Source organism: Alosa pseudoharengus, unplaced genomic scaffold (assembly GCF_046254945.1).
Source record: "Alosa pseudoharengus isolate Yale_2024_CS ecotype anadromous, Long Island Sound unplaced genomic scaffold, YU_APseudo_1.1 YU_APseudo_1.1_scf_8, whole genome shotgun sequence".
Classification (NCBI taxonomy): Eukaryota; Metazoa; Chordata; class Actinopteri; order Clupeiformes; family Clupeidae; genus Alosa; species Alosa pseudoharengus.
The window spans coordinates 18777462-18801179 of record NW_027468870.1 but is presented as its reverse complement, the minus strand read 5'-3'; the positions used below and the strand labels follow the sequence as shown (position 1 = coordinate 18801179).

The 23718-nt window shown below is 41.8% G+C and overlaps 1 protein-coding gene across 2 annotated transcripts; it reads left to right on the top strand.

The window, feature by feature from the left end:
- Positions 1–10682: 10682 nt before the first annotated feature.
- tbx2a (T-box transcription factor 2a) lies at positions 10683–20906 on the top strand. 2 transcript variants are annotated; one of them, XM_076274047.1, is made up of 8 exons: positions 10683–12367; positions 13150–14026; positions 14601–14868; positions 16012–16158; positions 16876–16952; positions 17163–17320; positions 18371–18963; positions 19397–20906. In XM_076274047.1, exons 2-8 carry the CDS (start codon positions 13665–13667, stop codon positions 19838–19840), a joined length of 2049 nt encoding a protein of 682 aa, XP_076130162.1. In that variant the 5' UTR covers positions 10683–12367; positions 13150–13664; the 3' UTR covers positions 19841–20906. The 2 variants fall into 2 exon arrangements, with proteins under 2 accessions (XP_076130162.1, XP_076130161.1); XM_076274046.1 differs by having other exon boundaries at positions 10684–12367; positions 17151–17320.
- Positions 20907–23718: the final 2812 nt, after the last annotated feature.

Here is a 23718-nt window from a genome sequence, read left to right as displayed (position 1 = left end):
TGTCCCTCTCCTCTTCCAGGAAGTGCTTTCTGTGCTTTCGTTCTACTCTTAGTCATAAGGGGGGGGAGAGGATCTAGGCAATGCTCTTGATAATGTCTTCAGTGGAGGCTCAGAGGTACAATATCGCTACGTTCTTGTTACTGCTACGTCCAAATTCTTTCCTCGGTTCTTTTAGGTTTCATAAATTGACTTATACTTTATATTTCATAAACAGACTAATATGGAGTATGGATCATATGAGATAACTTGTCAGTTCAGTTTACCTCTCTCATTTTTCTCATTAAAATATTGAGTGCACGTATTTATTTATTTATTTATTTATTTATTTATTTATTTATACCAATTACTAACTTACTGTAATAAGTAAGGAATTGATTTATAATGACACTAGGCCGCTAACATGAGTGAGATATCTAATTCAAAGTCGTCAACCACACTGCTGAAAACATCATAACATTGTGAAAACAAAGACGAGGTCCATTTCCAGAATCTAAACACATGTTATTGTGTTCATTTACTTAACAAATGTGCTCCCTTTAATGACAGGACAGAATTTACAGCAGTCTTTTAGTCCTCCTTTCTTCTATTTTCCGTGGTCCTTTCATCCTGATTGCGAGCTGGTCGGCACTCCTGGAGAAGTCATTTCTGCTTCGGAGATAAGATCTTTTTTTTTTGTAAAAAAACAAAAAAGGCCTCACTAAATCATGAATTAAGTCATTCATATCAAAAGAAAAAAAGAGGAACCCATCTCTCTCTTGCTGACCCAAACCTTTAAACTCATTTAGGGAGAGAGCGGGAGCAACAGTGGTTTCTTCCTCCTGGGCCAAGGGGACGAACAAGAGGCCTTTTGATTTGCCTTAAAGGGGGTACAGGGCGTTTTCGGGACGATGGCTCTCGCAAACCGGGAGGTCACAAGGCTTTAATAGGTTTAGCATCGAGCAGCCTCTCTCTCGAAGCGCGTCTATTAGGCCCTGATTTGATTTGGGCCTATTCATTTGCAGTCCCTGCAGCAGCACCGCGTTGGCCCTCTCCTCCTAATTGGTTCTGTCTCTGCCTCGGTGTCATTAGATTAAGTCCGACTCCCGGACACTTGTAGTCTGCGCTTGTCTGTCCATTTGTACGGGCCTTAATGTAACACAAAATTCATTACTGATCACATTAGAGCTTCGCTTCTCTCTCTCTCGGACACGGGGTGCCTGCTCTCTCTCTCTCCTTCTCTCTCTCTCTTTCCCTCTCTCTCTCTCTCTCTCTCTCTCTCTCTCTCTCTAAAATTAGGGTGAAGTCTCAGCTGATGGAGAGAGCGGTGAATTGGAGGGGAAGGCAGAATAAAAGAGGGGAGAGAGGGGCCAGGGATGTGCGGGCCGTGTTCCGTAGAGAGAAGAATGGACCTGTGCTATGATGAAGCACATTGGCACAATATTTCACCCACTTAATGTGCCGAACAAGCCTGAGCTGTTGTCGATTTTCAGTATGTCCTGCCCTTTAGCGGACACACGGCCGCCACTGTCCTTTCATGAACCCTGCTATCTAACTCATTGGCACTAACACCTACATTTGGCTGGATGCATCTCTAGGTCCTAATGGGACAGAGAGGTTTTCTGCCAGTGCGGTGTCTGCTGTTTATATTATGACGTGAAGCATCCCTGCAGAGAATATAGACACAAGCCAACATTCTCGTGTGAGGACACTGGCTCGCTATTTGTCTTCTGCATGCCAAACAGCAGTCCACTGTCTTATGCCATCATATGAGCCATAAAAAAGCAACTACTAAACGCTCTCTGCAGGATAATAATAAAAAAAAAAAATGCTGGCAGTTCTGTTTTTACCCAGAACCTAATCAGGCGAAACAGATCTATGTGGCTGAAAACGCTGTGCACGAGATAACACACTGACATAGAACATTAGAATGCCAGACACACACCTCGGGGCTACGCGAGATGCTGATCCATTCCCTAGACATACACACTCTGCCAACCAATGCCACCCAGTGGGGCACAGACACCATCGCTCATGCATCTGCAGGTGGGAGACGAGGAGCACCACAGGAGGGGATATGTGCGTGTGTGTGACCCCAGGGTAGTGGCCTCTAGCTGGGAGAGACTGTGTGTGTGTGTGTGTGTGTGTGTGTGTGTGTGTGTAGGGGGGAGGGGGGGGTGGGGGGTCTAGCATGCCAGCCGTGTTGGCAGCCACTGCAGAAATGCTGCCCTAACTGCTGAAATTAGATTTCCCTACTCCCCCCGTAATGATGTGGAATCAGATTTGGCTTATTGGTGCTAACCACACACAAATTCTATCTTGCCAGCAAAAAGACAACAGACAGGACTCAGTTAGCCTACTAAACCCTTACACTGTTTTGTACTCATTTTATGGGTCTTTTTACATTTTATACAATGGCAAAATGCACTATAAATTGTAACTGTTGGTGTTCTGAGTATTAGTAACTCATCTTGCGTACTCACACACTATAGAAGGCATGTTCATGAGTGTGTGAGTCGAATATTTTGTCAACCTTGTGAAAACAATTTAAAGGAAACTGAGCCTTTTGCTCAGACATGAATAAAATGTACTCTACTACCACATAAAAATAAACACAAATGCAGCGAAGGAACATTAATACAAACATTCAATGAAATGTTAACAATTAGACTACATTAAGGTCGGAGGGCCAAGTCGTCACATAAGGAGACCATTTCACCACACAGACTAGCCTGTGCAGTGGGGCCAGGCTTGAATCCATAGTTATTAATAAAGTTGTATAGTGAGCCGTTTGCAATTGAGTAAATTACTCCAAATATGGAGATGCTTTCAAGCGTGGCCCTGCAGATTGATATGGGAGGTCCTGTGCTGGTTGTGGACTTTGGAACCACTCTCTATTTTGCCTGATCTTATCTTGCAATAAAACATTGGCTTCCCTACAACACTAAACATAAGAATTCTGTGGTGTTTATTGTAAACCTGTGTGTTAAAGCAACATCTAAAAGTGGGCTTGGTTGATATATGATACTGTTCCATACAAATATTTCCCCCGTCAACGGATGCTTGAATAGACATTGACTAGTTACGGTGGAATTAATATGACCATGCATTACACTTACCAATGTGCCTCACCCAAAGACGCAATGCTTTTCCTAGGATGCCATACCATATTACCAACACATTTTCTTGCCTCTTAAATTACATTACCACACATAGATGCTTCCCTGGCATTCAATTATGTTTTCAATTACTCTGATTGACCTTGAGTTGAACTTGCAATGTCTCAGATTCAATGATTTATTCAAACAACCCAGTATAACATAGCATGTTAAACGGCAATTCAGTCAGCGTTTTGCAAAATGACATCTTATACAGTGCGCTCATGAACGGTGCCGGCGTATGACTGAGACCTCATCTGGGTAATTTAATGGCCTGAGCTCGGGATAAAAACCCCTTTTGTTTCAATGGAAATACTGGCTAAACTGTGCTTGCTTTCCGCTGGTGTGTTTGCATTGGATGTCTGTGTTCATATTCATCTGTGGCGGCGCACGGTGATTATCTGCATTAAGTCAGCGGTGGCTGAGCCTTGTCGTAACACAGATATGCATCTCGGGGGCCGTGGTGCTGCACGGCACAGCACGGCTCACTGACCGGGGCCACGCTTCGGGCTGGCCGCGCCTGCTCGCCCAATCAAACAACCACACGATTCCGCACTTTTTATGCGCTCGACTGGTACATATCGGTCGCCAAACAAGTCTGTTATCTCAGCATCCACCAGCCGGGTTTGTGTGGACCGCGGAGCAAAAACCCGCTTCCATCTCTCTTGCTCTCTCTGCGCTCAGCAGCTGCCATGAGGCCCACTCGTGTTGTCTGCGCTCTCTGACTCAGTCATGATCTAAGAGGGGCATGTATCAAAAGTTTAAAGACAGCGGAGAAAACTACGCCCAAGCTCTATTTTCAAAGTCAAAGGGGAGGATAGAGTTTCTTTCCATGTTGTGACCATACTTTCAAATTAGCCAAGACAACTGCATGTATCCACTGATTGATACATTATCGGTGGTTATTTAAGTAAGAGAAATTCTATATCAAAAAATAATAACACAACATAACTTCATCTATTATTTACTTATTATTTTATCTGTTTTTTTATATACTACAATGAGTGGGTCCAGATAGTCACTTGTTATGTATGACAAGAAATGTAGTGTAAATATGGGGAAAGTAGGAAAATGCTTGTCAGAGTGCTGGAAAAGTGAAATGATAGTAAAACTAATCTTGATGTAATTGTATTTTAAAACTATAATGATCTATAACAATTTAAAACAATATTAAAATTACTTGCAGTTTGAAAGAAAGTCAAGCAAAGGTGAGTAAATGTGCATGCACTGCAGGTATGTATATTAAATGGCCAAGACCCCCCCTACTGGTTTTACAATGCTGCAATTCTTCTCAATTTAGCATGCATCATTATCAATAGATGGTTTAACCATTTGTTTTGGACATGTTAGAGGGTCAGCTATATTTAAGGTATGAATAATCCATCACATTGTCCTATTTCTAAAAAAAAATCTTGGGCCAAAAGCGGTCCCTCTGTCAACACAAACGTTGCTACTTGCGTCGGTTTGCCACTACATGAAGTTTGCTTATTTTCTCCCCACTAATTGTGCCTTGGGTTCCCCTGTGCACTTGAGGCGGGCCAGCGTGGCACTGTAAAATGACCCCTGATTGCTAGGGACATGGCCGCGCTTGTGTTTCATCTTCGGCCCGGGATGACTGCGGCTCCGCCACCGAAAGCAGGGGCATCTCGCTAACGTGCAAGCGCTAACCAGAGGCAGCTGGGGCCCCTGTGGAGGGATAAGAAGTTTTGGGCAACATTACAAATCAGAGGGGGGATAAGTATAGTACGGGTGTGGGTTACCGAGCCGCCCCCAGAATCCTCGGCTGCAGCCCCTTGCTGAGGATATATAAATTGGACCAGGGAGAGCCGCCGTCTCTGCACTGGCACACAACCTCTGATTAGGGCCTGCTTTGTTTCCCCTTTGATCCCTACAACCCCCCCCCCCCTCTCTCTCTCACACACACACACACAGACACACACACACACACACACACACACACACACACACACACACACACACACACACACACACACACCACATCATCCACCCCCCTTTTCTTTTTTGCCTTAATGCAGCATTCAATGTATCTCTGTCACCGCAAGCCTTTCATTTGCAGGCAATGTGGTCCGAATCAGAGACACGAGGAAAGGCTGACTCTCCAGTGTGTGTGTGTGTGTGTGTGTTTGTCCTGAGAATGCATGCTTAAGGTCAGTTTTTGTGGTGCTGGAGTGTTTTTTTTTCTTTTTGCAAGGTTTCCACTGGGCAGCGTGTGTGCGAAAAACAAAGCCATTTTTATATCACGTGAAAGTACAGGATTTATATGTCCGAGCGGGCCTGAAGTGAGAAGAGAAAATGTAAGAGGATTACAGCGATTCAGAGAAATGCGCCAAAGCCGGCCTTATCGGGCCATTCTGGGGTGTGGAATTGTTCCGCGGGGTGTTTTTCACTGTTATTTTGGTACTGTTTCTAGACTGGCAATTTACCGCATAGGGAAGCATTTCAACAAATTGTCTTTTTTTTTTCCGAAAAACTTTTTCAAAACCCGCACATTTGCATATATTTTAATCCTCCTCAAAAAAACGACCGATTGGGAATTTAAAACCGGAGAAGAAAACGTGCAGTCTGCGTCTGCAAAGTTGCACAACGTAGTGCATTAGATCGGCCCAAAAAAGGGGTTTTAGGTCATTAGTGGTGGTCATGAGCTTAAGACCTCCATAAGAATGAGCCACACTCGCATTCCACTGGGAGCCGAGGGCCAGAGTGGCACTGCAGTCTGAGCTCTAGCACAGGAAAGTGATATCATTGCAGATTACTCCAGATAAACCTACACAGCCTCTACACACATCTCTCTCTCCCTCTCTCCCAGTCTCTCTCACGGCGCTTTACTTTCCCATATGTGCATGTCAACAGGGCCAACTCGTTGACAAGTACAGTTATGTTAAATGATATAAATATATAATAACATATCACTTATTCCTCACTCATGTTTATCTATTATTTAATTTTTTTATTCTATTCAAGAAGATGTTCCAAAACATTTTTTTTTACACATTCATTCTCCATTTACATTCTCGGGGAGTTAAACTATGATTTTCATCATCCATTATGCAGTCCTTAGTGCACAACCCAAGTATTAACCTAAAGTTTGTCTGTACAGTAGTCAGCGGCTGCCTAATTGCTATGAACCCAACCTGGTAAAGAAGCAAAACAAAGCCTGCCTCTTCTGCTATGCTGCCATAGCAACACTTCCAACCCTGTGTCCTCCCCTTGTTCATCACCCACCGCCAAACAGACACCAAGGGACAGAGAGAGGAAGAAAATGAGAGAGACAGAGGAAGAATGAGAGCACAGCTTCAAGGTCTTCAGACATGACTTCAACTTTACAGTTGCGAACTCTGAATGACTTGACTGGAGCCCTGTGTGACCTAACATTATGTCAAATGTGTCCCAGGTGTGGACTGTGACCAGAGAGGTGAAAGCCACGCGGCAGCCCGGCGAGATTGATGTCCTCCTTCCTGCACCGCGCCGGCCTCTGATGTTCCCGTTGGCAAGGCAACGGCCTGGGGAGGGTCCAGGGGAAGGGGAAGGCATGCGCTCGTTTTTAGAGAAGAGAGGGGTCTCCCCTTTCGACAGCGCTGGCAGGGAGCGATGGCTGAGAAAATGCAGAGCACCCAGCTCCCCAGCACACACACACACACACACACACACACACACACACACACACACACACACACTCAAACCTCCCTGACCCCCCCCCCTCCCCAAAAAAAAGACACTGTACAATCTGTAAAATTTATGCATGTCTGTCAGGGTGGGAATGCCAGCAATGCTGCTGTCCCAAAGCCTGAAGGGGAGCAAGCTCACGAAGCCGCCTCAGTGAAAAGCGGCTGGGGGCCGATAGATGCGATACATGTCCCCAACACCACCACTCAACCCCCCACCCTACACCAACTACCCTCCCCCCCTACCCCCTTACCCCCGTCCCATACCCGTCTCATGGCTTTGATTACAAGTTATTACCCCCGTATCCAGGGAGCCATTCGTCTTGTGTGGGACCACTGAGATCACTTCCTACTCCAAGCTTCTCCTGTCAACCACACACCCTCTCCCCAGCCCAACCTCAGCCCTCCACCCCCACATCTCTCCCCAGCCCCGTCTCTAACCCCAGCTGGAGGTGCACTCTATCCAGGCTCTTGTGACTGGCTCTATTTTTTTTTTTTTTTCCGGAATTTGCTTCAGAGAGTGAAAGGGAACGCATTAAGTTTTAGATTTATCCGAGGCGCATAAGTCTCAGAGCTCAGCCAGTCGGCGGAGTCAGGAAACTGTTTCGCAAAGCTTTCCTAAAAAATCTCAACGTGCTTGTGAACGCTGACAGCAAAACATGATGGCCGAAGAAGAGCATTTTTTGATTAAGCGTCCAGGCCCCCCCACCCCCCCACCCCCTCCCTTACTTTGATGGGGGACCCCTTCGCATTCCTCAGGCCAGTGTGGTGTTTGAGGTGGGGAGATGCTGACCTACCAGGCTAATGCATTCACCTTAAAATCCAGCATAAGGGAAAAAAACAGCCTCCCCCTCACTCCCTGCAAGCCTTTGATCAGGAGCGGATCACCGAGGTGGGACGACCCGAGCGGATGAGCATGCACAAGCATTTCAATATCTTGTTTTGTTTTTTTGCTAGACAGCAAAACAAATGAATATCTGGCATAGCATAACAAAATATTGTTTTGTAGATGCCTTCCTGTTCTAGAGTTTTTAATGAAAATATTGGTCATCTACTTGAAACAGGGAAGGTTAACTTCACGAGCAGAGGTGGTTGAAACAGCTGCTTGCTTCCACTATCAGGAGGTTCAAAAACCAAGTGCACTCTTAAATTAGATGAAGCATCTTGCCGCAGGCTGGATGTTTATACTTTTAGATTGGATCACAAAATACACACAACTGAGACTCAGACATTTTCAATTAATCTACATCTTTCGATTTTAAACGCCTTACACTAAAATGCAAGGGGGATTCCATTAACCATAACGTATCACTAACACACAAACACATACCGGTAAATATTTTCAGAACACCAACCTACTAAATGGGACACTGTAAATTCAAGGCAATTGTGTAGTTTCCAGGGAGCTTTTATACTAAATGTACAGTAGCCTAATCTACTGACCTTTTCGTCCTTCATATAACACTGAAAACTGAGTGAACAATACAATACATACAAATGTATGGTGAGAGAAGTGGAAAGAGAAGGATTACAAACAAGAGTTGAGAGAAAGAAATAATGTTCTATCAAAATGTCCAAAATGTTCACCACTTTTAATCAACCTTTGTTGATGAATCAGTCATGATCAATTGTATATTTCAAATAAATTCAGTAGCCTAAGCTTCAAAACAGTGGCAAGAACACTGTCAATTTCTTTTCAAGCGATAGGCTGTATCATTCCATCAATCTTGACCAGGCTATATAAATGTACATGGCAGCTGATGAACACTAATACAATTCAACCTCATAAAGTATAGTTTTGGTATGAAAAAAATAATAATATTAACTTGCCATTGGCATGTCATGTCCACTGGAAGGACATGTTGACTTAAAATGTGTCACTGTTGTAGTCATTTATGGTGGCTTAAAATGTGTCATTGTTGTAGTCATTTATGGTGGCATTTTGCTAGACCAAAATTACCTGCATTATTGATGGTCAAAATTCTTCCCCAAAAAGTGCATCTCTATTTCTTTCTCAAGGTGATCAATTATCTTTTTTACTATATATTTCAGTGCATTGCATTTCTATTAAGAATCTTAAATGTGGGCTAACTAAGTCGATTAAACTTGCCATTAAATAAGGAGTTTTAACATAACTCAGATCGGCTGCAACGCACATAGAGTTTGAGTGGAATTGCCATTTTTATCATCTAATTGATTGGAAAAATTCATAGGCCTACAGGCTGCAAGAATATACGTGGAACCAGGCTATATTTCATTCATCTCAGGTTTGATACAGGCTGTGAGGCTTATCCCTTACACGCATGTTATCCATAGAGAGGCCATAACACAGAAAATGGTCAGGCAACACTTGAATCAACACTTGAAAATCTTGAGAAGCGAATCGAAAACAACACACGCAGCACCCTTGTGCCCACAAAAAAATGGTTGACCAAAGGATTCGACCAAAAAGATGTTTTGAGTGTCGAGGACGTTTGAGCTGAAGACTGCTTACCACTTGTATGCCCCACCCAAGTGCTTATCCATGCATACCTGTTAATTTGGTGTGTTCTGCAATATAATTAGGCTACAAAATAAACAAATGTATAATGTACCTGCAATTCAAACAATTAACCAAGACTAACTTGTTACTCCATCCTTCAAACCATCATAGTGGCGTTTTAAGTTATTGTATCCTACAGTGCCCTTAAAACTCACACTTGTTCAAATAATATATTCACGGTTTTTAGCGTTTTGATCTGACTTGAAATGCAAAATCTCAGAGTTGTGAACTATTTTGCCGAAAGACAAAGGGAGTCAGGTCCAACGAACATACAAGCGTTTTAGAACGTATAGGCTAGCCTACTCTTAACATTTATGTTATTTACGAAGTGTCACATACCATGATAAATAGAACTATGCCAACCTTTCTTCTACGTTATGAGTCGCCTTGCGCAACGGGTAAAGCTGTGGACAAGTGTTCTCTTTGGCAGTTATCTCATATAACAGACAATGAATTAAATTCAGTGATGTAGGCCTATATTGCAGTCAATATTGCATTAACACGTTTCTCCCCATGTATGGACAAAGTTTAATTAGTGGAAGTGTGAAAGTGTGATTTATTTAGCATATTCATATCGCAGGGAACATTTTCGGAATCCACAGCAATAAATAATAATAAAAAAAATATATAAAAAAGGTTTAACCCGAGTAGGGGAGAGAGAGAGAGAGAGAGAGAGAGAGAGAGAGAATGGAGGATGGCAAAATGCGGGACGAGTTTGCTTGGGGTTATTAAATGATCTGGTTCAAATATAAGAGGAACATTTTTCGGAGATGTGAAAGATTTGTTATTGCTTCTGTAGCAGGTACACGTTATGACTACTGTGGAAACCACTTTTACTCAACAGCCTTCTTTTGAGCTTTATTCTGTCTATCTTACAAAGTGTAGTGAGTACCATAATTATCCTCCCCTATATATTAATAATATATAGGCCAACCGTCTCTAGGTTGCAGGAGCTCTCATGGAAATTATCAATTGACGGTTAAAAAAAAAGAATATGTGATCCCATACGCTTTTTTCTGCTGAAAGAAACTTGAATGGCATTATGTCACACAGGAAGCCACAAAAACGACCTTGGTCATACATATTTTGCTCTCCCTCTAAAACAAATAATCTGAGGAGGCTATGATGTTGACCTTCGTTTATATAATTAGTTCAGTTAGTGTATACATGACAAACCATTAACTTCCTGCATGTGAGGTTAACTTGTTTTGCCTTTCATCAAGTTATTTGTAAATCTTGTATGTAAAACAACCCAGTGTCATAAATGTTCCATGACACATTCATGATGTCCAAATTGTTTATTGACCTTTGAAAATTGCGCAACATTCTTCAAATACACGGTAGTCCACAAAGAAAAAAACTAGAATTGAGCAACTATCTCCATGCACACATATACGATTGTCTTCCTTTGTTTTGACAGGTTTCAATAAGTTGGTCAATTTTGTTAATGAAATAAAAGGATCACAAAAAATAGCCTGTATTTGTCACATTTACATGTTAAAGATAGCATCACATAGCATAGGAAGCAGTAGCCTATATGGCATTTTGGGGATTAAAAGTAGCCTACAATACCCTATTTAAAGTGCAATACATATGGCAATGCAGACAACATATTAATACATTTTGGACAACTGTTTGTACATTGATACAACATGCCATTGCTATAATTGCTAAAAAAAAAAGCACACACACATTTGAGCCCCTTTGAGCACAATGTTTTAAAAAATCAGATGGCTGAGGATAAAGTCTTTTTTCAGCGAGTTGACTGCTAAATAATACCCACAATGAGATACATACACTTCAGGTTTAATTCGACATCATTTTCAAATACAAACGTACATCTAGCCATAGTCTCCGATAAGTGGCATCTTACCAGCAGTTGAACCTGAGGTCCTCCGCTCTCTGTGGAGCATCCACCGTTAGCAGGTTGCACCACGCACGCATAGGACTCGATGCATCCATTGCGCGTGCTCTGCCTTTTCCCTCTCCCTCTCTCTCTAAGAATTTCTCCTGTCCACATATAATTCAAGACAAAGGAAGTCGCTTGTGATATGAATATACCAATCTATCGCATAGGCTACTGATTCTTAGATCAGAGATTAGGCTACATTCGTGGAAAGACTTAAATACTTAAAATGCACAGCAAAACAAATATCGCGTTATCTGCAGTAAAGCTATTACACAGTTATGTCATAAAAGTTACCTTTAGATAGTAATTACGAGGCCAAACTTAATTAAAACGTATGAGACAAACAATATTCCTTTCAAAACACCGTTTAGGCTACACATAAAATACCCCCATGGGCCATAACGTTTTAAAGAATGCCGAAGACATATTTTTCCGCGTTCTAAATTTGGCGCCATATAAGGACAAGAAATAGGTCAACTCAAGCTAATTTAATGCTTGGACTAACCTATCCTTATTCTAACCCGCAGCCCCTTAAGAATAAGTAAAGTTTGTTTGCAAAAATAAGTCACCTTCAGCAGCCCGAAAAATAATAGTCTAAAACTGGACTCCACCTGTAGCTTTTCAGGCACTCGTGACAGGATTGGAGCGCTGCTTGAAGATTTTTGGGGTAAATAAGATGTGACAGGAGTAGTGTCTTAATGTGGGACTCAAGCAGACTGGCGCCAAGCGTTCTTTCACAAACGCAGTCCCACTTAATCAAGGATCTGCGGACCCCCTTAAAGGTACACGCAACAATGCTCCAAGCTGGTTGCACAATGCCACCACCAGTCGCCAGATTAGACTGTTGCAGGGGCTGTACATGTAAATGTGACTGAATTTATTCTGTCCGTAACATTCTGAGTCATCAGAGTAAGATTAACTTTGGGCTCTGTGAAGGCATGTCTGGCAACAAACTAGCAGTCAAGCATCATTTCTTTGGTTGTGTCTAACATATCGGAAGGTACAATTTAAGCAATGCAATGCGGAAAACAAACAGCAACCTAAGGCTATGGTTGAGATGATGACGTTATGAAGCAAAGTGAAACAAGATTACAAAGAGGTAAGACATCTCTTCGCAAAGATTCCGACTGTATTTGTAATGCATTGAACTTTTTTGAGAGTTTTACTAATTCTCAGTATATGGCGCTGACCTTGCGTAGCCAATATAGGCTACTTTGTATTCGCAGGTTTTGCCAATTGCTTTTTCCGATCGCGCAAGATTCTTAATCTTAGAAGTTTTGACAATTTACGACAAGTAATTTTCAACGGCGTGTTAATAGATCAATTTAACTCTGTGCTTTTAGCCTACACCTTATTTTCCCCCAAAACATAAGCTCTTCATATCGCCCATGTATTATTAGACTATTCACAAAAAGAAGATTCCAAACGAAATTAGGCATGGATGCATTATCTGTCATTTTCATAGAATTAGATTAGTAAGCTTTGCATTTGACTTTATTCCCACAGCTTTCGTGTACCGTTTTACTGGAACTCGTAGTTAACATAAAACAGACGAAGCACTCGCAAAATATTGCAAAATAGTATTGCTCTTAAAGCCTCGCTATCACACTACTAAATAAAAGTGCACGTCAAATGTGTGTGAGCATGTAAAATCATACTTAATGACCGGGAAAGATTCGGGACGCTGATCCACTATAGAGCTTGGTACCACGGGGAAGCTGAGAACAGGCAGACGAAGCGCTCGCCTCCCCGGCCTTGCACTGAAAACTGTAGTCTGTCTCGAGTTCGGGGGTGGGGTTTCACGATCTTTAGTTTGTCATTGGTTAATATTTTATTCTGTTGACATGTTTTCTTACTGCTAATGCTTCCGACACCTTCTAGCCCCCCTTCCCCATCTTGGCTGGATCTGTCAAAACCACGCCTATGGAACTCTACAATTGGTCCAGAAAGCGTAAAATCGGCAATCAAGGAGGGATGCTTCATTAGTGTGTGGAAACAGAGGGGGAGGAATATGCGAGACACTCACTGTGGCGAGGCAACAGGACCTAGAGCTTATAAACTGTGCTCAATTTGTATGCCTCTTTCTTCAAGAGTTTTTTATTTTTTGGTTTGACGGAACCTGAGAAGAAGGGGATCCTTGGTTATACTTTGAAAGCGCGAACACTGTCTTTTGGAAGGATATTATCTTTACTTCGTCGGAGCATCGGCACTGGGAATAGCCTACCAGATTATTTCCCTCTGCAGTCACGGGGCAGTGTGTGGCTTTCGCTGTCGACTTCGGGCTCACACTTTCTGCCAATAGCGACAACTGAACATTTCCTCTGAGCTGAAGGCTTTGTGGGTCAACGTATAGCCTAAGAATATAATATTTCATATCGATATTTTTGGATGCACCGATGAGAGATCCAGTTTACACGGGGACTAACATGGCTTATCACCCTTTCCACGCTCACCGGGCGGCTGACTTCCCCATGTCAGCCTTTCTTGCCGCTGCTCAGCCGTCTTTTTTCCCGTCACTGGCGCTGCCTCACGGTGCCCTGACGAAGCCACTATCGGACCATGCTCTCTCTGGGGCGGCGGAGGCTGGATTGCACGCTGCGTTGGGGCATCACCACCAGGCGGCCCATCTTCGGTCTCTAAAGAGCTTGGAACCGGAGGAAGACGTAGAGGATGATCCAAAAGTTATCTTAGAGTCAAAGGATCTGTGGGATCAGTTTCACAAAATTGGCACTGAAATGGTCATAACAAAGTCAGGAAGGTAAATGTTACGTTTTATGTATTTTGCTGTGTTTACCTCCTCGAAAACAAACAAGACTAGAGACCCAACGGAGCATTAAGACTGAATGCTTTTTCTGTAATCATATTTATTTAACTTAGTCGAGGCTTGTGTTGAATTGCTTTATTTGTGTTAAAGAATTGGAGGCCTATTGCAGCTTAATTTGCAGCTTTCAATCAGGCTAAGTTGGCTTTTACGGAAGGTTATAGTCTGTCAAAATATTGCAAAATATTCAGAATCGCTGTAAAATGTTTTTAAAATTTGAAAAGGGATAACTCTTGAGCTATAAGCCGTTTTGGCTACGATAACACAATGTCATAATGAATGTATGCTGCAACAGATTTGTCCCTTGTTGTGAACGGGTTATACTATTTTAACCTGGGTTTACCTGAGTTTAGGTCTGGGTTTTTAATCCTATGGGGAATCATGTCAAATGCTTTGAGATTAAAATTGATTTAAATCCAAATTAAATTAGTGACCATCATGATAATTTAGGCTACTATATCAGTAGGCTACGTGTAAAATGGAGGATGCCCTTGTTCTGTGTCTGTTACAGGAGAATGTTTCCGGCCTTCAAAGTTCGGGTAAATGGCCTAGATAAAAAAGCAAAGTATATCCTCTTGATGGATATAGTTGCCGCCGATGACTGTCGATACAAATTTCACAATTCCCGCTGGATGGTTGCTGGAAAAGCCGATCCGGAGATGCCCAAGCGAATGTACATCCATCCAGACAGTCCTGCTACGGGCGAGCAATGGATGGCTAAGCCTGTTACTTTCCATAAACTCAAGCTGACGAACAATATATCGGATAAACATGGATTCGTAAGTTATTCTCACTTTCCATCACATTTGTGAAATATTTGTGGGGAAATCACGAGTGCTGTATCCTTCTAGATGAAGCACCCAGCGTCATTTTTGAGAGATCTGAGATTTTACTTTGAATCTACGAGGGATAAGGTTGAATAAAATAAATTACCGTGTAGGCCTACATTATTGCGATAATGCAAATGAGAAGAAAGGTTTTGACGCCAGAGGAAAAACTCGTAACAGAATAGGCTCACCCAAGGCATGATCTTTAGTTGGATCGCGTTTTGTTTCTTCATTTTTTATGTTTGATTGAGAGTCAGAACCCTGCTAGGCCCATTTGTACTGACTAATGGTAATGGACATTTGTTTTACTGCTTGGCTGTTTCCTTGAGTGTTTGGTTAAGGACAAAAAGAAAAGCGACATTTAATAGATTCGGGGCAGAGAGGGAGACAGGGTCAAGGAGAGGGGCAGACTCGCAGTCTGGCTTGTATTGAATTTGTAGGTCTCTTAAGTCGACCTTTGACGTCTTGATGTTGGATCTCCTCAGAGTGGGCGTCGAAATGTCGAAAACACAAGAGGGATATGCGTGGTTGTCTGAAGTGTTTTGCTGTCTGTCCCTCAAGGATAGTTTGGAAGGAAATCAGTTTTAAAAACAAATAGATGTTGGTAGAAGGAAAGCTCATTCTGCCTGTTGAACAAGCTATGTAGATTGTTAGAGTTTCATTGAGTATTGTATTAATAGTGAAATAAAATAATTGATTGGCAAAAGTGGTGATGTAGGCCTACCCATCTTTTTGTAAATTAGAGTTAGGCTATATAATACGCATTTATTTTGCTATCGCCAATACACTTCAATACTGTACTCTTGCATGTATGAACAAAATAATTATTATCAACATATTTTTGTAGATGTAAATGGAAACAGTCTAATAAGATACTACTAGTTTGTAGGCCTATGTGAGAGAAAGTTTATCTGTGTGTGTGTGTGTGTGTGTGTGTGTGTGTATGTGTGTGTGTGTGTGTGTGTGTGTGTGTGTGATAATAAAAAACAGTTATAACTCCTACATACACCTTGAGACAATAATAATAATAGTAATAGTAATAATATTAATAACAACAATAACAATGATATTAATGATAAACTTGCCTGTCCACAGACTATACTGAATTCCATGCACAAATACCAACCCCGGTTTCACATCGTCAGAGCCAATGATATTTTGAAGCTTCCATACAGCACCTTTAGGACTTATCTTTTCCCAGAGACGGATTTCATTGGCGTCACTGCATATCAAAATGACAAGGTAAGGCTTGCAACTATAGGCATACAGTATATTAATGGGTACATGTATTCTAAGATACTTTGCTTAATTGTACACATTTTATCAGGCTGTTGGTGTAGGCCTGTAAAGGCAAATGCAGGCTATGTCATGATTTTTTTTCTTTACTAGATTTTTCTACTAATGGCATACACTTAATGGGCAAATTATATCTAAAAAGTTATTGTAGAAACAGTCTTCTAGAATTGTATTTCGATATTTTAAGATAATTATGATTTGGATATGCTTTTCGACATTTGTTGACACTGAAATGTTTACGAAAGTGTTTTCAAAGTTTACGGTCAAAAGTCACAATTGATTAGAATGTTTCTTCCCAGTCTAGCAATCACCATGGCTGTGCAAAATGTTGCAATCCACATAGACTACAGACTTTATGCATTTCTGTGATGCAATCGTTCATCATTAGCCTAAGTTAATATTTTTGATTAGCAGGGCTTATTTGACATTTGGGTATATAGGCCTAATTCTTTCAGCGAAAACTTAACTGAAAATCTGTGTAAATGTCAACGCTCTGAAAAAAACAAAATAGACTCCCTTAGTTTATGTTAACGGTGGCAGCTACTTAAAGGCTGTTTCTGGACTAGGCCTATTTAGTTTACTGTAACTGAATGATTACTGGGAAATATGTTCACAGTCTACTGGAATGTACTGAGATAGTCCACATATGTTTCATCCCTCCAGATCACTCAGTTAAAAATTGATCACAACCCGTTCGCGAAAGGATTCAGGGACACGGGAAATGGGCGGAGAGAAAAAAGGTACTGCCTTTTCAATCTGATTTTCGTATTATTTACTTATTTTACAGTGGGCTATATGCTATTTTCTAGATATGTTAATAATTTATCGTGATGGTAAGCCTATGTTTTTCGGTGCGTTTGGGAAACTACCATTTGTGCAGTGTGGCTAGTTGTTACGTTGTTGAACTGCTATCTTGAATATTCCTGCTCATTTTGCAGGAAACAATTAAGCCTTCCTTCGCTGCGCATGTACGAGGAGCAGTGCAAGGTGGACCGAGATGGAGGAGACTCCGATGCGTCCTCTTGCGAACCATCGACTGGGAGAGACTCCGTTCACTCCCCGCTTGGGAACGTTACCAGTCCACTTAAATTGATCAGAAACAGTCGAGGTAGGCCCATTATTTTGTCACAAAATACTAAAGGAGAAAAATCTGTGTTGCTGTACAAAGAGTGGTCTTGTCAGAGGCCAAAAAGCACCATCAGGGATAGTTTGCGCCTAGTGATAGTTCGCCAAAGAGTAGGCTATAATCCCTTCACTCAGAACAAAAGCGAGAGAAGAATGCCACTGGAATCCATGAGCGAAGGTTTATCCTCAGCTCGCCATCTCGCTTGTAATATTAACAGGTCTGAACATGCATAATGTATAATCCGTTGTCGATATGATGGAGGGAATTACACAAGAAGTAGGCAGGCGCTCATTTGCCGGGTTAGAATCCGCAGCATGGAAACTGAAGCTAAACCTCTCGAATGGCCTGGATGTTTTAGTAGCCCATGCCCATGCCCATCTTTCTGGTTTGTTTTCCATTACATGTAGGAATAGCCTAGTGTGTTTGCCATAACAAAAAAATTCACAATTGTTCTTGAATTACTAGAGAATGGATGCAGTTTGTTTTTGCACATTTTAATATATTTGTTGTTGGTGGTAGCCTATACCTGACAAAATGAAACTAGACTTTGCATAATGCAGGATTGGGATCTGTGTGTGTGTGTGTGTGTGTAAAAACATCAATTAACTTTTCATTGGGCTGCTTTGGGAAGAGTAGGTGTACATCCTTCTCTTATCACTAACTGAGTATCTCGTCAAGCAAAAAGGTTAAAAAAAAGCAAAGCAAAAAGGTTATGACCTTTAGTTAACGGAACACATCAAAATGGCCACGTTGAGCATGTATTCCATGTTGTAATGTTGATCTGCACTAAGGCTATTTGGAAAAAAAGATATTATTGCAATGTAAGTTATGAAAATCCACCATTGTATCGCTACCACATATTAAGTAGAGCTACATTTAGAAATATATGATGTAAATGAACATTCGGTTCATTACTTAAAAAAAAAATACTGTTCACAAAGCAATAATGATCTGCCTGTTAACTAAAAGATATATTCTGTATTGTGATTATTAGCTAACCTGAAGTTTTCCGTGATGGTATTTTTTTTACAGATGACAAAACCTGCACTGAAAGCGACCAAGAACTTGACCACCAGGAGGACAGGTCCAGCCCTGGCCCTGCCTCCCCGTCATCTTTCAGCCCGCTCTGCGAGGACAGGGCGAAAGACAGGACCAGCGTGGACAAGAGGAGTGACAGCCTGGACTCCAGGAAAGACTCTTCGGACTCCATTTTCAGCATCAGGAACCTTGAGAAGAGCAAGGGAGACTCAGCGAGTCGGAAAGACTCCGAGGCCTCCAAGAAGGACATGGAGTGCTCGGGCATGAGCGGGATCAAGGAGGGCTACTCTCCGCTCATGGTGCAGACAGAGAGTCCGTCGCACTTCAGTGCGAGTCACCTGCAGAGTCTGGCCCTGTCCGGCCTACACGGCCAGCATTTCTTTAATCCGTTGAGCGGTGGACAGCCGCTGTTATTCCACCCGGGACAGTTCGCCATGGCCCCGGGGGCCTTCTCCACCATGGGGATGGGACACTTTCTGGCCTCTATGTCTGGAGTTGGAGGCATGGAGAATGGAGGTCTGTCCTCTCAAAGTGCCAGCGCAAGTGCTTTCCCTTACCACTTAACCCAGCACATGCTGACGTCTCAGGTAAACACATGCACTTTTTCATTTTGTGGGCTGCTGCTTTGTGTGTTGTGATAATGCTGCGATATGCGTAGACCTCAGTTTGTCAGGGGCAATGTTGTATCATAAAGTTTGATAGAGAATAGATAGCCTACTTGAAACAATAGTTAGTCTAAGATAATATATAGATATTACTGTTAGTAATAGTCTTACATAGTCTAACATATTAACCCATTAATATTGGCCCTTTTGCTCTAAAATCTTGTGAATTATATAAAAATGCCTTTGACTTGGAACTGAGCACCAGAATTATCATTAAGATGGCATGGCACTTGAAGTACAAAAACAGACATGTTTTCATACATATGTTTAACCTTGTGTTCTTGTTAACCAACTGCTGGGTAATTGTTCTGGTCATCTGTGACTAACTGAAAGGGGGTTTGTGTTGTGTTTGCAGGGTATTTCGATGCCTCCCTTCGGGGGCCTGCTCCCGTACCCCTACACCTACATGGCCGCGGCAGCAGCAGCAGCCTCCGCACTGCCCTCTGGTGGCGGCGCCTCTTCCCTCGGCAGGAGCGCTTTCCTGGGCAGCTCGCGGCCGCGCCTGCGCTTCAACCCCTACCAGATCCCCATGTCCATCCCGCAGAGTGGCCTGCTCTCTGCTGCCGGCTATCCGAGCGGTATGAACACGGAGTCCGAGTCCTCCGTGTCGGCCAGCCGGGAGGCGAGCCCGGTGCCGGAGCACCACAGCTCCAAGTCCACAGCCGGTCAGAGGACTGGCTCTCCCAAAGCCACTGTGAAGGATTCTATGAATGAGTTGCAAAACATACAGAGGCTGGTGAGTGGGCTTGAAAGGAAGAAGGAGGCTGCGTCGTCATCGGGCAGAGAGTCCCCGAAATGATGACGTGCGTCATCTTCAGACACTTCACCGTGATACATTCTCATGAACACCCATTTTTGTTTTTTTGTACTCGTGTGCAGCAGTCAAGCAAGAACCGTTGACATAGAGCAGAGAGTTCTTTTGTCAGATGTTGGACGTATATCCAGATGATGTATGCAGGAGGTCACAATTCCCTTCATAGTTGGTAGAAAGAAACCGGATGATCCCATAATGCCTTTGTCTGTCATAAGTGATGGCAGGTTATGGTGTAATTCCTGTGAGCCTGTTTGGTGAAATGAGCCAATGGCAGGCATCCACTGACTAAGGAAAGTCATCTGAGAAAGAAGGTTGTGTAGAAGGAGGTCTACGACTATGTGTTATCCCAACATACAGTAGCTACATCCAAATATGCATGGTAAAAGGGATGGGAGAGCTGAGATCAGCATGATAGATTCTGGATATTTTGCTGGTTAGCTGTGTGTGTGTGTGTGTGTGTGTGTGTGTGTGTGTGTGTGTGTGTGTGTGTGTGTGTGTGTGTGTGTGTTTGTGTGTGACCTTTGTTTTTTATTATTATTTATGTTAATGAAAGTAAAATATTGTTGTAAATATGTTCAATGCATTGAAGGACATAGTCTTAATTTATTTAAAGTTGTACATGGATGTGTAAATATTGTTAGGTTTTAATTTGTTACATTTATATAAATATATTACCTTTTACATGACAATATACTGTAAATGAATACTAATTAGTGCTTGGTGGTTTGAAACGAATGTGTTTGGGTATTTGTGATGCATTGCTGTTACGTTTGCCAGACCTGTGAAGGAAAGGATCGCCATCACAACTTTGTCCAGCTTTCATTATGTTTCTTTTTTTACATAATAAAACATTTGCGTTGCTATATAGACCATTTTTGAGACAGTGATGCAATATAGGCAGGGAAAACTCAGGTTTCTTTTTAATCTGGCATGTGTGACATTTACAATTTTCAGAAGAACTCAAATTTGCCTCTTGTGCTGGATGTTCGGGTAAATGGATTTTATTTTTTCTTGAATTCTCTCTATTTCAATAAAAAGAATGTGTTGTTAATTGCTTTTCTGTTGTTTACTTTCTTTATGACACAGCACCCCCCCCCCCCCCAACTGTAATCAGCCATTTACTTTTTTTATTTACTTTTATTTGTCATTTTATTTAGGCTAGAAAATGGGACATGCATTAGCCTATGAAAATAGGTTGCATTTATCAGCTGATTTAAATTGAAAACCACTCGTTATATCAAGAAAAAATAGGCCAATCATTTCCCAACATGTATTATTTAATACAGAGAATGGCAACAAAATATACTTTTTATTTCGACAAATATAAAGGTACAAGTCTTAGAAATACTTGATAGAAACCGAAATGATTACCCTGATAGATGTGTGGCTCTCTCTAAAGCTTCTGTTTTATAGAGCGTGTGGTGTGGAGGCAAATTTGGGGCATTTGCCTGGCAAATGAGATAGGCTAGTATTTTTTAATTTTATATCTATTCATTCTCACCAAGCATAGACCGATCCTCAATGTGCAGAAGAAAGTGTCGTCACTTCACTCCGTTTTACGTTACTAGGCCTATAGAGACGTTCGCCGTTAGGGTAGGCCTATTTATCAGAACAGAACCATAGACTGTTGCGCCCTCCACCGTTGTCATTTTATATGATTTAGCAACAGTTTTTATATCGAAACTGACGTTTAAAAATAAAGGTTACTGACAGTTTCCCAGAAATCGGCATTGTGTGCCATGGCCTATCGATAGCCTATTCGATTCGGTAAGAAAACACCGCAGAAATAGAAACAGTTACAACACAAGTCTAAACCTTGTCTAGAGAGGTTAAAAGAATGTTTGCATGTCTACTTATGCGATGAAATTCACAGGTTGAAAATGTCTGGTGTAACCTACAAAAACATACAAAGTCCTGAGAATGACAATACCGTTCCATTATATGTTTGTTTCAGTAGGCTATTAGGCTACAAACGGAATATGTTGTCTGTCTTGGTTTTCAAATAGGCTACAAACTGAAAATGACAAATGGCAGTGTGTGCTGACAAAATATCATAGGGAAATATGAATATATAATAATAATAATAATAATAATAATAATAATAATACTAATAAAAATAATAATATTATATAATAAATATTATTTATAATGCAGTATTTTTTATGTTTTGGGAATTGTGGTATTGGACACTATAAGTGCGACAGTGGCAATTCCTGCATTTTATTTTGGAAATGTTTAGTGATAAATGTTTTAGATTCAGTTTCCTTTTCACTTTGGACCGGATGGATCTGTTTGCTTATATTTAGAGGGAGAATAGCAATCTATGGTATTTATAGACACGATTGTGTTCAGCTAGGAACTTTTATCGCCCTGCTTGTCACTGCATTACAATAACCTATTTCCTTTGTACTTTCTATGGCCTTAAACTCCTTGACTTCGGTCGTAGAGGACAAAAATAGACCAGGCTACAGAATATCAAACACTTATATCGGTCATTGTTACCAGACAGACAACAAAGCCTATATTTCTACAGGTTTTTCATAGCAAGTAGGCCTAGGTCTATATTGGTATATGGATTTATTTATTCTCTTTCTATCTCTCTGTCTCCCTCTATCTATCTCTCTCTCTCTGTTTGTGTGTGTGAGTGTGTGGGTGTGTTTGTGTGTGCATGTGTGATGAGTGAGAGGAAAGTGGGGAGGTGGGAGTAGAGGGAGAGTGAGCAAGAGACAATGAAAGACAGAGAGAGAGGGAGAAAGAGAGAGAAGGAGAGAGAGTTGAGAAAAATGTCACTGTCACAGTGAAGGGGTTAAGCACCATGGCAGGGAATTTTCGCAGGGACCAAAGTTGGGGACGCCTCATAACTTGAGCACCAGACAGTCCTTTGTCCAGGAACCGGCGCCTGTCGCCTGCCTGCCGGCCACTCGGCCTCCACACACCCGTGCACAAAGGCCTGCCACGATCGGGAGGGCCACAGCTCCCAATTAGAGAGTCCCCTTCGCCCCTATTCTTCTGTGCCCTCTCCACTGATAATCACTAAACTCATTTTATTAAGAGGCCATTGTTGCATTTTGTTATGTCCAATTAACAGAGCGAAATTCCCAACCTTGTACTCTTGACGAGAGAGGGGAAAAAAAATCTTTGTCCAAAACAATTAGTCAATGACTGATCAATCGGCTCCTGTGGTAACCCTTACTCTCCCTCCAAAAAAGAAAAAAAATACTTTAAAGCAGGCCATGTATAGTCTCTGGAGGATTTAAGATTTCATGGTGGTAATTCTTAAATGAAGAATTGTTATGAGGGTTATAGTTATGTCATCTGACTAGGAACAAGGATTGTTTCAGGTCTTTCTTGTGTCCACTGTCTCACTGGATTGCTTGCAGATGATATTTTATCAGATTATGGATTTTACAGTAGCTCATGCCCTAAAACAAAAAGTTATTTAAACAATAACGTGTGATGTTAGTGTTGTTTTTGTTTGTTTGTTTGTTTGTTTGTTTGTTATTTTAAGTTGACATGATTTTTGAAAAACTTTCCCTTAGCATTTACCACATTCAGTGGAATCCTGGCTTGTTTGAACCAATGCTATCATTTCTACTGGTGGTGCCATGCTTCATATAAGTTCAAGGATTAGCCTTCACAACTGTCAAAATATGAGTCAGTTACACCAAGGGTACATGTAGCACTCAGATTGTGACTCGGCCAGCATTTCAGACAGGAGATAAGGGTCTGTTGTGCTTCATGCTTCTTGCGTGCTGTTGGCCGAGACACAGACTCCAGCCCCACCTACAGCCTGGAGACGACAGAGACTAGGGTGAGAAACCATTGAGCACTAGAGTGGAGACAGATCTCCTCACAGAGATAAA

Coding starts and splice junctions, on each gene's coding strand:
- tbx2a (XM_076274046.1), top strand. CDS start 13,665: ATGAGAGATCCAGTTTACACGGGGACTAACATGGCTTATCACCCTTTC. Junction 14,027..14,600: donor GTCATAACAAAGTCAGGAAG/GTAAATGTTACG, acceptor TGTCTGTTACAG/GAGAATGTTTCCGGCCTTCA. Junction 16,953..17,150: donor AATGGGCGGAGAGAAAAAAG/GTACTGCCTTTT, acceptor CTCATTTTGCAG/GAAACAATTAAGCCTTCCTT.